This window comes from Phoca vitulina, unplaced genomic scaffold (assembly GCF_004348235.1).
Source record: "Phoca vitulina isolate PV1807 unplaced genomic scaffold, GSC_HSeal_1.0 scaffold49, whole genome shotgun sequence".
Taxonomy (NCBI): Eukaryota; Metazoa; Chordata; class Mammalia; order Carnivora; family Phocidae; genus Phoca; species Phoca vitulina.
Window position 1 is genome coordinate 5,619,352 of NW_022589752.1, and position 13,951 is coordinate 5,633,302.

General features: G+C 40.6%; 1 protein-coding gene across 11 annotated transcripts in view; it reads left to right on the forward strand.

Moving 5' to 3' along the window:
• Positions 1-13,951, forward strand: part of PPFIBP1 (PPFIA binding protein 1) — a 176,873-nt gene that overhangs the window by 120,292 nt on the left and 42,630 nt on the right. For all 11 annotated transcript variants that reach the window (XM_032387485.1, XM_032387491.1, XM_032387490.1 and 8 more), the window contains 4 exons: positions 900-1,105; positions 11,402-11,488; positions 12,810-12,923; positions 13,814-13,945. In XM_032387485.1, coding sequence (XP_032243376.1) covers positions 900-1,105; positions 11,402-11,488; positions 12,810-12,923; positions 13,814-13,945 — 539 coding nt within the window. The remainder of the gene's footprint in view (positions 1-899; positions 1,106-11,401; positions 11,489-12,809; positions 12,924-13,813; positions 13,946-13,951) is intronic.

Consider the following 13,951-nt stretch of genomic DNA (forward strand, 5'->3'; position numbering starts at 1 on the left):
CCAACTGGTGAGAGAATTTACACATCGGTTCGCAGTTTTCTTCCAATTATAAGACCCTCAGATTAATGAGGTGGTAGTCTAAATATCATAATTATTGACACTTAAATATGAAGTTAGTACATATATTAATAGTATGTATATTTGGCAGACCAGAAAATAAAAATCAAAGAGATGAAGAGGTATATATGAGTGCTTTCTGAACAGGCTATGGGTGAGTTATGTAGATTTAAGTCATAGAATGCTTTCCTTTATAAGTAATAGGAAAAAAAGGACTGTAAAACTATTTTTTAAAGCTGATATTAGCAAGAGCATTTGATGCTATGCTGCAAATAAAATCATGGGAGAAAATGTTAATACATACACACTCATTCATATATACACAAATGTATACATGTAATTCATTGAACTTCTCCAGAGATTAAATTCTGGTAAATTAACTGGGAGCTGGTCCTGTTACCCTTGACATTATGTTATGCAATTTCCACCTCAATGTGCAAACTTCTTTTAAAGGAATTTCTCAAAACTTTATGGTACCTAAATTTATATTTTGGGAGTACTTGGCTCTATCCAAGCTGATCTGCTACCTTCTTAGCCCTTATTTCCATGAAGTCAGCACATCTTTCACCAAAGCCCATTCATTATATTCTTACTGTACTACACAGTTGGCCTCCCAATTAGGTATTTGGCGATTGATATTTACCATCAATTATGTAGGTTTTATTTTTTGCACCAAATCACTATGACTTGGAAATGATTGAATTATTTTCTTTTCCTTTTTGCTTGTTTTGATTATTCCTCACTGTGACTGGACTTGCTTGCCACCCTCAGCTTTAGTATATTATCTAATATAAATCCTGTTGCTCTCTCTGTGATTTTGTTTTTTTTTTTTTTAAACCCAGGTTCTAAGGCCCTGGAATATTCCAATGGGATTTTTGATTGCCAGTCTCCCACCTCCCCGTTCATGGGAAGCCTTCGAGCTCTGCACCTTGTGGAAGACCTGCGTGGCTTATTAGAGATGATGGACACAGATGAAAAGGAAGGTTTGAGATGCCAGATCCCAGATTCAACAGCAGAAACGGTCGTCGAATGGCTTCAGAGTCAAATGGTAGATAACGGCACGTTACAGATCCCATGCTGTGAATCTTTTGTTGCTTATTCCAGAATTTAGAACATAGAGTAGCTGATTAGAACAAGAAAAAAAAAGTACAGGGCAACAGGTTTGCTGTGATTTTTATCCCTTAATGCATCCCAATTCCCTTTAAGGATAATGTTAATGTACATTTCATGGGTTCCAGCACATCACCTCGTTTTGCCTATAAAGGTGGACTGACTAGCTTTCAAATTTTGCTTGGATGACCTGCTGTGGCCCAAAACAAATTGTCCTGTAAGGGAAAGAACCTTGCACGTAATAAATGCTTTCTCAGTACTATTGGGAGGTCCTATAAAAAGGACCCAATAACAATTCAAGTATGAAGTACAGTGAATAGACACTTCCAAAAGCAGCGACGTGGAGGTCTGCAGCAGTATTTGATATAAGGTGCCATCTAGCGGTCTGTGGGGGCCATGCCAGTTCTAGTGCGCGAGGGAAGCTGTAGAATTGGGCTTTAAATGGCGTTCTTCTTCATTGAACAATGAGGCCCCTTTCTAGGCATCCGTCTCAAAGATGGATGGTGTGGCAGATCTGCCCTTTCCCCGAACACAGTGGTAAATACCATGGTTTTAATACGTGTAGAACAAATAAAATCTAAAGAATGCCACTAAAAATATTCAAAGAAGATAGAAAAAGTGTTCATTCTGTAATACAAGTAATGCCACCGAACAATACACTTAAGAATGGTAAAAATGATAAATTTTCTGTGTGTATATTACCACCACCAAAAATGAGAACATTAATAGTGTGATAAAATTGATGGTTGGATTGTATCTTGGCATTTACCAATGCAGGCGCTGGAGACGGCAGGCCTGAATTTTGATTTTGGCGCTGATCTTAGAAGCTTGTATAATTTGGGGGAAATTTTCTAAACTGTTTGTCTCAAGTTTCCTCATTTGTGAAATGGGGACGATAGCTTCTGCCACATGGGATTGTGAGTCCCATGAGCTAATTTATGAGTGCTTGTCAGTGAGCCTGGTGGATGAGTCAAAAATGTAATACACTGAAGAGTGGATTGTAGAGAGTGGAGGGAAAATCATGGGATTCCTTTGCAAAGAGGGAAAGAGAGTGTTGGCTCCAATTACACGTTACTCATACATAATTCACTTTTTTGACAAAAGTACAGACATTTTTCAGACTATGGAGAAGCTTTCACAATATTTTGGAAAGACTTATTACTAGTGGCATAATTAAGATTTCATTTATGTTTAATGATAGCCAATTTGGGAGTTCACGTACTTAAGACTGATACAGATCTTCTCATTAGTGCAACTGGGCATTTGCAGTTCTAATTACTTCACCTGGGCCAGGGAGATCCCCTAGTTTCCTGTCGGATGTCACTTCTTCCTTCCCTACTGCTTTCTGCTGCCTGTGTTGTTGTTTCATATGATCAGAAGCTGGATGAGAAGAAAGGAAATAGTCACGCTAGTAGTTTGTTACTGGAGAAGGGATATTAAATCTATAAGAATGAATTTGTTTTAATAAAGTAGCTATAGCTGTAGCCTTCTAAACACCAACAAGTTTAAGACTCAGAAGTTCCTCTCCTGTGGTTAAAAAAAAAAAAAATCTATTGACTATGCCATATTTGGTCAAGTACTGAGGTAGAATTCTTTGTTTTGATTGTGAAATGTTATCCTGTTAATACAAATATTAATGATGGAGAATTACATGCTTTATCAAGCTCTAAGTTTAAGAGGGCAAATAGAAAAATATGTCAAATTGTTTGAGCCAAGCAAGCAGTTTCCGTTTGCTTTAGGTCTAACTCCGTGAGTTGCCTAGAACATTCATACAGTGCTTTTCCCAATAGATGAAGTTGAGGATCATGACCTTGATCAGGGCATGAAATATCCCACAAGTGTCCGGTTATTTGGCGGTTTTAGTATGAGGCATTCTCAAAATCAGGAGAAATGACAAAAATACAGTTTTCAACAAAGTGAGTGGAAATGCGATGACAGAAGTCCAAACCAGGCATCGTGGCTGATGAGATAAAGTGAAGTGTGCCTCCCTGGCTTCTGACCTGATAAGTCTCAATACATTTCTGTCTTATTCCTACATTTAAAAAATTAGTGATATTAATTGCAAGTGTATCTTTTTCAAAAATTTTTTAGGAGAAGTTTCATAAAAATAAATACCCATAATTTAAAGAGTTCAGAAGTGAGGCACGTTTTCTCCAGGCCCCTGACTCTCCTCCACGTGACCCATTCCAGGCCCACCATCCTCAGATCCCCCGCTGCTCTCTGCCCAGCTTCTCTTTTCATGTGTGCCCCAGGGAATGTTTGTTCAAGCCTTGGCAAACAAGGCACATCTTAAGATTGTATTCTGTACGGGGTCACAAATTATCTGAGTTATGCAGTGTCTCACTGAGACATCCTCGCTAACGTGAAGGCTGCTTCCCCCCTTCTGGTACCAGGCTTCTGGTAAACTCCCATGAAAAGCGTCCACAGATACAAGACAGCAAATGGAGCGAGTCAGCAGAATTCTTGGGAGAAGCCAGCGCAGTGTGATAAGTGAGAGATGCACAGATGCACACCCTGGTGACCGGTGTTGGTGAGGACTGAATGGAAAGAGATGTGTCTGTTCTTTCATAAAAGTGAGTCAAGAAAGGCTAAGTGGTAAGAAAAACAGGGACAGCCTTTTTTCTTGATCTCGTGTTATCCTTCTCAAAGTAGAAGATTCTCTTGCTATATCTGCATCCTGTCACATTGCTGGCTTTCGGGAAATATTGCAGAAACGAAGGAATAATGGGTGAGCGTATGAATATTGTAAGCTACTCGAATAGAGCTGGGCCTTAGCTTCTAGGGCTCTTCTAGTCTTCATCCTTCTGTAGCTCAGAGGGCTTGGGAGTATCCCTGCGACCAGGATAGCGTAGTCTCAACATGTACCCTTCTCCGCCCTGCAGAAGCTTCAGGGAACATGGTGGTGTGCATGAAAATGAGGTGAGGAAGGGCCAGAACACATCTCCCCTACTCAAGTAAGGTGTCTAAGAGAACCTTTTAGGAGACACTAAAGATAGCCATCAAACTCTGCACTGGCCACGGAGGCACAAATAAGGGCTACGCATGCATCCGCTGGGTCATGGGCTAGCCACTGGAGCTTGGCAACAGATAACCAAATACTTCCAGGGACGCTCCCTCAAGATATTTCTAATGAGATTGGCAGATGAAAGCACTTGGCATCTGTGGCTCTTACAGGCCTTTGGGATGTAGTTCCGTTTGTGGAGTAGTGCATCCTAGAAGTTGGCCTGCTGCTGGGATCCTTCTCACCCCAGAGCACGTGTTTTTGCTCCCACTGGCTATTGATTGAAGAAGGTGCTTTCTGTTTCTGGAAAACAAGCACTGAGAAAATTAAAACCCAGAAATAAGAGCCATAGTCTGATTTTGACCACATCTGCAATCTCGACTTGGAAAGTACAGAAGATATTCAGGCTTCTCCCGAGCTTCGGGCTTCAATGCACTTTCTGGTGACATTGAATAAATGGGCATTTTTTCTAGGAGAGCATCACGCTTGGGCTTTTTGGGTGTGTTGAAGTGTATATGAGCTTGATTTCTCCCTTTGGTTTTCTTTTTGAGCGGAGATGATGAGATTTTGGAATAAATAGAGGGCTTCCTGAAAAGGTTGTCCCCGTTGCCCTGGTCTCGTATTTATTTTTTAGAGCCATAACAGAAATTTTAGAGGGAAAAATAAATGGGGTGTTTCAAGATTGATGGAGGCAGAGGTGCGATAATACGTAGGGGCACCAGCCAACCAGAAGGGATGCTCCAGTGGCTCCCAGTGGTAGTGGTCTTGCCCTGAGATAATTATATACAGCACCAGGAGAGAACCTCACCACCCTGATTCCATCACACTTGATGAGAGGACAGGGGAGCCTGGTGGCTTGATTTCCGGCACTGTTGAGAATCACGTTCGTTGATTCTTTGGACAGTAGCATATGAGTAGCGTATGAGGTTCCTTCTTGTGCTGTTAGACCCCAGTGAAATGTGACTGTGATGTTCATGGCTTTCCAGTTTTTCTCCATCTCTCCTCCTACTGCAGTGTCTAGTAGAGAGCAGGCAATGAATTTCTGCACCCAGTGGTGGAGATGTAATGCTGATTAGGATGCATGAGGCCCTTGTAGGAGAGAGTTCTTTGGGTAGCTGGAGATAACATTTAATTAAAAGAGCTTTAGCAGGCTTTGCCTTCCTTTTTCTTTCTTGATATGGAATTTTGAAAAATGTAATCATGAAATCAAAAACTGGACGGCAGTTTTTAAAACTAATTTAAAAAATAAGTGTATTGACTTCGGTGGAGAGTGTGTGTGTTGGGGGCGCGGTGCGTGTGTATGTGTTACAACACCAGTCCGACTATTTCTTTACATTTGTTGTCCTTATAAAATTGAACCAATTTTCTTTTCCCCGTTTTAAGTTAGCTACTCACCACTCTGATTTGGGAATGTTATATTCAAACTGAGTTCTGTGTTACAACATAAGTAAGTGTAATTGTCGCAAATCACTGCTTGTTGGTTGATTTGGGATTTAGACAGGACAACAGAGCTCAGGAAAGAAGGATAAAGCAAAACGAAGGTTGGGGGGAGAGGGGAGACAACTGGAGACCAACGCAAACCAACAGAACTAAGAAAATTAAAGGAAAACATAGCATGATGCTTTAAGTAAAAATAACGGGCAAAATGTTCCTGCCTAGCTTGAAGTAATAACTGTTGATACCGTGTGATGGGTATCTAAGGTCTCTACTTTTATAAATAAAGTGAAATTTTGTGTAATAAAATGATGTTTTTTGAAAGGGAGGCACAGAAGGTAAGATGCTAACATTTATTACATCTTTATACTTGATAATTAAAAGGAAATTAATATAAATAGAAGCGCTTCTATTTAGGTGATAATGGGTGAGGTATAGTGTGCCTTTAACATTGTATGGAGCATCTGCCATGTGAATCCAGGCAATTCATATTCCCAGGTGTGGTTGCTCGCTAACTTTAGGATTCTATAATTCTGTAAGGAATAGAGCTTTTTAGACATTTTCTCCCTGTCATGCCAGGAAAATCTGGCAAACACCGTGAGTTCCTCAATTACAGTATCACTGTTACCATCGAGCTGGATCCCTTGCCCTTCCTTTCCCTCCCTAGTGTCCCATACCCCCCTCCACACACACACTATTAGTTGGATGCTGTATACTATTAAAATCCCGAAGTTGATGCCACTTTTGACTTAAACTTCCAGTTGAATTGAATGTGGTCAATAAGGGGTTGCATCATGAGTTAAAGTAGGAAGAGTTATTTTGAAGGCATCTCTGGGATTTTGAGTAATTTGGGCTGGTGTTCAGTGCTTTGGATGTCAAATCGACTCAACAAGAGTTGATACTCAATGTGTTTTTAATTCTATGGTCACGATTTTGTAAGAATCTTGGGAGAATCAAGAGAAATGTAAGATAGTTTTGCCCTGAGGGACCATTACGAAGAATAAGTGACCAACTCTCATAAGATCACTAGTAAGCCATCCATGGCAGAATATGATGAAAAGCTAAATGGTGAAGGATAAGACAAGACACAGAACGGAAGCCAGTGTAGGGAGAAAAGGGAATATGGCACAAGTAAGAAGGAGGAGGTGGGAACTGGCTGTGAAAAATGGATTTGTTAGAGGCAGAGAGGAACGGGGGGGGGGTGAATATAGTGGTGGACACAGAGCCTTGGAGTAGATTTTGGAGAGGGGAATGGAAGAAAGTTCATTAGGAGGAAGAAATTGAGAATGGTAAGGGTAGAGGTGATAATTATAAGGGAAGCAGGAAATCAAGGTTCCAAAGGTTATATGGAATAATGAGCTTTTAGAAGGAGTTAAGACTCAATTTCCCCAAGATTGGCAGGAGGAAAGAAAAGGAAGATGTCGGAGGCGATATTTACTATGCTTTGGAGAAGATAGTACATAAGGGAGTTCATGCAAGATAGTCTCAAGTATAGTCCATTAAAAAGGCTCTGAGAACACCTCCTAAACATGGTAGGAAGAGGGACTACAGGCTTGAGGTCAACCACGGAGTACATGTCAGGTTGCAGGGAAAACATGAATAAAAGTCTTGCTGAGAAGCAAGAGGGCCAAGTTACAACCAAGCATTCATCTTGTATTCATCCAGCGTTTATTGAACACTATCATTCATTGTTCATTCTGCAGTCATTTGGTTCGAACTCAACTGTGTGTCAGATGCAAAGGCAAACCTACTCACAAAGAAGACAGTTTGTTGGACGAGAGGAATATATATGTAGCCAAGTCTAACCTAATTCGTTCAGTGTGATGCCTGCCGTGATGAGCGTTCATCCGGAATCTCTAGCTGGCATATGAGTGAATGGGTAATTCAAGGAAGACTTCACAGACCAAGCCCGGATTGAGCTGGACTTCAAGGAATGAGGAAGGATGAGGAAAGGGCGGGAAATACTGTCCATGCAGAAGGAATAGAATTCCAGAGAGCATGCCATGTCTGGGGAGGTTTTGAGTGGTCTGGTAGGTAAAGCATGGGAGTTGGAGGAAAAATAGAGGTGGTAGGGTATTTGCCTAATGTCGTTTACCTCTCGCTAACATTTTTAAGGCAAAGGTAACAGAATTGGCAGAAATATAAATAAATGTGTGAAGAGACTAGACCTTTACCTGCTTGAATAAGTCAACATACTACTTTAAAAGCATGTAACTACTCCACTGGTGGCTCTTAACTTTTGCTTTATTTTGCTATGGTGACCTGTGGTGTTTAAAAAAAAAAATTTGCTCAAGCATTATGAGCTCTCATAAATATCACTAGTCTTGAGAAGTGTGAGTATGCTCATTGTGAGTCAATTTTTAGTATTTTGATTTTAAGATCATTTTGTGATACTGATTTTGGAACATCTGATTTCCATATCATATGCAGTAGCTAAGTGAAACCCTTCTAAAACTTGCTATAGCAACACTTCTAATCTTTCTTTAATTTCCTTCAGTCAAAAGAAATAACAACTTTTGCTTTTTATCCTCGGTGAACAGAAACCTTTTTTTTCTACCTAATGAAATATATCTGTTTATAAAACTTCGCTTATGTGGGGCTTTAAAAGCAGATGCCTGCTAACCTTCATAATCAGAATGAGGAATTTAAAGCTGTATAGGGCCAGTCTGAGCACTTCCTTAGATTGAGAACATGTATTGTACATCCAGGCTCTGTTCCAAAAAACTGTCCTCAAGAAGTTACATAAATCTCATTTTCACGGTAGTCCCCGGTGTTGGAAGTCTTTCAGGCCACTCTATCCAACTCCTCCTAGTACTTGTAATTTAATTCTGGGTACTTCACTTTACAGTATGAACAGAATTATGCTGTGGTAAATGTGCAGGTATGTGGTCAAGCAGCTGATGTTAAAAACTTTATCCACTCTAAATACACGTTGCAGGCTTCCTTCCTCAATTAGCTTCTAATTCTTTTGTGGCTTCATGGGGAATATATCCAGTGCATCTGAATTTTTAGAAGCAACATCCTGAAATTTCCTTTTGCGTTAAAGCTCACGTGAGTGTGTGTGTGTGTGTGTGTTTTCTTCTCAACACATGCCTTTTGTTATTCCCAGAATTTATATGGGAAACTGCATTATTTGGAAAGGTAGAATAATAATACCAGTTATTTCTGGAATAATAGATGTCACATCTGCCGTGTCCTGGGCGGTAAGGATGAGTGTGTTTCTCTGGTTTTAAAACCTGAAGTTATTTGCCTTTTTTTTTTTTTTTTTAAGATTTTATTTATTTGAGAGAGGGAGACAGACAGAGATAGCGAGAGAGAGCATGAGTAGGGAGGAGAGGGAGAAGCAGGCTCACCGCTGAGCAGGGAGCCCAATGAGGGGCTCGACCCCAGGACCCTGGGATCATGACCTGAGCCGAAGGCAGACGCTTAACCAACTGAGCCACCCAGGCGCCCCTGAAGTTATTTGCTTTTTTGATTGAACTCTGGATGGCCCCATCTAACCAGTTTGAGCTCCACTGGCTTTTATTTCTGTCGTATTTGAAGGAGGAATCAGAAATTCTATTGGGATTACCCACTATATGATTATGAACTATTTAAATGAGATAACAAGGGACATATCACATATACTGCTATATTTCAAAATGACGTTTTTATGCTGTCTGCTCTCTCTGAGCCTTTTCGTGTGTCTCCTTAATGACTTTTATATATGAGACAGCTGAGGGAAAAAAATGTGACTTGCTTTCCCAATCTGTGCTTCCTTCGGCATTTTACCGTGCATAAACATGTCCGAATCTGATTAAAAGGTGCGGGGCCAGAGGGAGGGGAAGAAAGAGAGCATGAGTCTAAGCAGAGCACCAGGCCAGTGCTGTGGTTGCAGGACGACACCTGTTTCCAGGCTCTGTGCAGGAGCTTGGCATAACATTATAGAATCGAGCAAACTCACAAGAAGTTAGTCAAGTCAGAATGGGAACTGATAAAGTGCCCATGAGGAGGGCTAGTCAGTGCTGCGGGGGGGAAGTCATTGTGGACTGATTCCTAAGCTTCCAGGGCAAGAAAGAAAGGCTTCAAAGACAAAGGGAATACTTGCCCTGCGATTTGGTTCTGAGTAGCAGGGAAGAAGCTGGTGTAAGCTGCCCCGCATCCCCGATGCAGGCATTTGCAGCCCTGGATTTGAAACTTGGGAGGAGAGGGGAGGGACGTAAGGGCATCTCAGGACATTCCCACTGTCCCCACTCAGAGTTAGTAGCACTGAGCATTCAAGGGGTAATTAGGGATTTTGTGCCTGAGCACACACTCGCAAAACTTGGCGTGACCCGGCTGTGCATCCACGGCCAATGAATGTTAGTAACCACTGTTCCTTTTAGGTCATGATTTTCTGCTTGATGAGAAGTTGTCTGGCTTGGTGATAACATGCCTAAATGCCTAGCATGCCTGTTTTACCTATTTTGAGGTAAATGAACCAAGTTGCAGTCTCATATTTTCGATTAGTGGCAGCAAGAGCTGGGCTGAATTCCATTCAGGTTCCTTGGATTAAAAACGTATGCCACCATACAATACATCACCAGTTTTTGATGCAGTGATGTATTGTATGGTGACTAACGTAACATAATAAAATAAAATTTAAGAAAAGAAAAGAAAATCCGTTGCAAGATTCTGGGGGAAAAAAATATGCCATTTTATTTGCCCACAGTAGTTTCAGTTTTAAAGAGAGTCAAGCCTTACCCATACTGCTTCATCTTTTTTTTTTTAATCTTTTTATTGTTATGTTAATCCCCATATATTACATCATTAGTTTTAGATGTAGTGTTCCATGATTCATTGTGTGTGCATAACACCCAGTCCTCCATGCAGAACGTGCCCTCCTCAATACCCATCACCAGGCTAACCCATCCTCCCACCACCCTCCCCTCTAGAACTCTCAGTTTGTTTTTCAGAGTCCATCGTCTCTCATGGTTCGTCTACCCCTCCGATTTCCCCCCCTTCATTCTTCCCCTCCTGCTATCTTCTTCTTTTTTTTTTTTTCTTAACATATATTGCATTATTTGTTTCAGAGGTACAGATCTGTGATTCAACAGTCTTGCACAATTCACAGCACTTACCAGAGCACATACCCTCCCCAGTGTCTATCACCCAGTCACCCCATCCCTCCCACCCCACCCCCCACTCCAGCAACCCTCAGTTTGTTTCCTGAGATTAAGAATTCCTCATATCAGTGAGGTCATATGATACATGTCTTTCTCTGTTTGACTTATTTCGCTCAGCATAACACCCTCCAGTTCCATCCACGTCGTTGCAAATGGCAAGATCTCATTCCTTTTGATGGCTGCATAATATTCCATTGTATATATATACCACATCTTCTTTATCCATTCATCTGTCGATGGACATCTTGGCTCTTTCCACAGCTTGGCTATTGTGGACATTGCTGCTATAAACATCGGGGTGCACGTACCCTTTCGGATCCCTACTTTTGTATCTTTGGGGTAAATACCCAGTAGTGCAATTGCTGGATCATATGGTAGCTCTATTTTCAACTTTTTGAGGAACCTCCATACTGTTTTCCAGAGTGGCTGCACCAGCTTGCATTCCCACCAATAGCGTAGGAGGGTTCCCCTTTCTCCTCATCCCCGCCAACATCTGTCATTTCCTGACTTGTTAATTTTAGCCATTCTGACTGGTGTGAGGTGGTATCTCATTGAGGTTTTGATTTGGATTTCCCTGATGCCGAATGATGTTGAGCACTTTTTCATGTGTCTGTTGGCCGTTTGGATGTCTTCTCATACTACTTCATCTTTTCAGACAAATGGACACCTGCCCGGGAATGGAGAGGTGTATCAAGAAAGGCTAGCACGTTTAGAAAATGATAAAGAATCTCTCGTTCTTCAGGCAAGTGATTTTAAAATGCTGTTCTTTCTTCATGACATACTCACAAAGGCCATTTTAAATTGGGATGGCATATTCAGATGCTTCTAGGAGCCACTAATAGAAATAAGTGTGTAGGCCATCTGTACACAATAGGGAGTGGTGGGGACTGTGGCAGCACAAGGGTGTGCTTACCCTGTCTAGAGTGAGCAGCCCGGACTCTCTGATGACAGACACAGTGTCATCTAAGCTGATTTTCTGATCTGATCTGTCATCTTATTTGATCTGATTTTTTTTTAATATACAGCACAAATTGCAATTTTATACTATAGATATTCATAAACCTGAATATTTCTGAATCTGAATATATTTAATTTTTCAACTTTAAAAATGATACCATGAGCCAAACAGAACATGAGTGAGTAATGGAGTCTGGTTTAATGGCTAAATTTGAGTTTTCTTCTTCATAATGTTTTAAATGCATGACAGATATTTTTATTTTGGTATTTTGAGCTAAATAAATTGCAGTAGATTTACTAGACTGGTGATCATTGGGGAAAAAGTCACATTTTCTTTTTTTTTTTTTTTTAAGACTTTATTTATTTATTTGACAGAGAGAGAGAGACAGCGAGAGAGGGAACACAAGCAGGGGGAGAGGGAGAGGGAGAAGCAGGCTCTCCGCGGAGCGGGGAGCCCGATGCGGGGCTCGATCCCAGGACCCTGGGATCGTGACCTGAGCCAAAGGCAGACGCTTAACGACTGAGCCACCCAGGCACCCCGACTCACATTTTCAATAAGCACCAAGGATAAAAGACTAATCCAGTGTCTCCTTGTGGATCTTTGAGTTACATCTTAGATTTGAACACACTTGTGGATAATGTAATCAGGAAAGATCTCATGGAATTTGAATTCCCTGGGTCCTTTTCCTTATTCTTCGTGAAGTATCAGACTTGAATAGTCCTTGACACCTTCTCTTTCAAACATAACTCCATTTCCTCTCTTAATCTCTAATACTACTTCCCACTCCCATCCCATTCCCCCCAAAAAGGATGATCTGTGCACATGCTCTCTTGCATATAATGGTTGAAATGATGTTAACCTATAAATACAAGGTATTGCATATCCCCAGTCAGCCCTAATCACCTTAAAAATTGGAGTCTTCAGATCCATAAGCATTACTTAAATAGGATTGTGAAGGACTGCTGTCTTACCCACAGCATTTCTTTTCTTTACAACCAAATGGGAAATGACATCATTCCAGTTTTTGTTCTATTTAGAGAAATAAAAGTTTGTAGTGGGACCCAAATTCTTCCTAATCTATTGCAGTATTTTGCTCTTAATACAGGTAAGTGTGTTAACAGACCAGGTAGAGGCTCAAGGAGAGAAGATTCGAGATTTGGAGTTTTGTCTTGAAGAGCACAGGGAAAAGCTGAATGCTACAGAAGAAATGCTGCAGCAGGTATGTTCAGAAGCCTGCACTGAGGTGGAATTTTCTTGCTGACCTGTTTGAAGTGCTGCATTTGTTTGTCATGTTCACTCTGATGCAGGAATAAAGTTCATGATTCACCTAGACTGGCATATTTTAAGCAAAAACCTAGAGTAGCAGGGTCTCAAAACACATGCACACAATAGAAAGTAATTAGAATCTGGAATAAAATATTGATAGTACTGTAGGTAATTTTAATGTTCTTCTTTAAACTTTGATATGGTTTCCTAACCCCCAAACACGAGCATATATTTTATGATTAAGAAAAAAGATAAGTACCATATATGACTTCTGGGGGAAAAAAAAAAAAAACCAAACTTGTAATGTACACACACACACACACACACACACACACACACACGGTGTTCGTGGTCGAGAGGACCTATAATATAGTGGATAAGGTACACACTGGAGGGAGGCTGTTTCAGTTTGAGTCCTCACTCTGCCATTTCCTTGCTGTATGACTTTTGGCAAGTTCTTAACCTCTCTGTTCCTCACCTTCCTCATTTGTTGAACAAGGATAATTCGTGAGTTATCTTTAGGAGTTTCTACTTTATAAGGTTGTTTTGAGGATCGAACCACTTAAAACATGTCATCATCAGTGTTCTCTTCAGGCTTAGCAGCATTTCAGGTTTATATATATGTGTGTATCTATATAATGTACGTCTCCCCAGTAAGCAAGCATACATTTAGTTCTCAATGAAGATTAACTGAAGCAAATAATTTTTTCAAATTTTGTCTGTTTAGTGATTAATTTTTACCACATTCCTGACTTGATAGTTACTGCTTTGCAGTTGAGACACATCCGTATGTGTCTGTTTATAATAAAACAACTTTTGAATGTATCTCTTAAATTGTAATAGGAGCTTCTGAGTAGGACATCCTTAGAAACTCAGAAGTTGGATCTGATGGCTGAAATATCTAACTTGAAGCTAAAACTGACAGCTGTAGAGAAGGACAGATTGGATTATGAAGATAGGTTCAGAGACACCGAGGTAAGT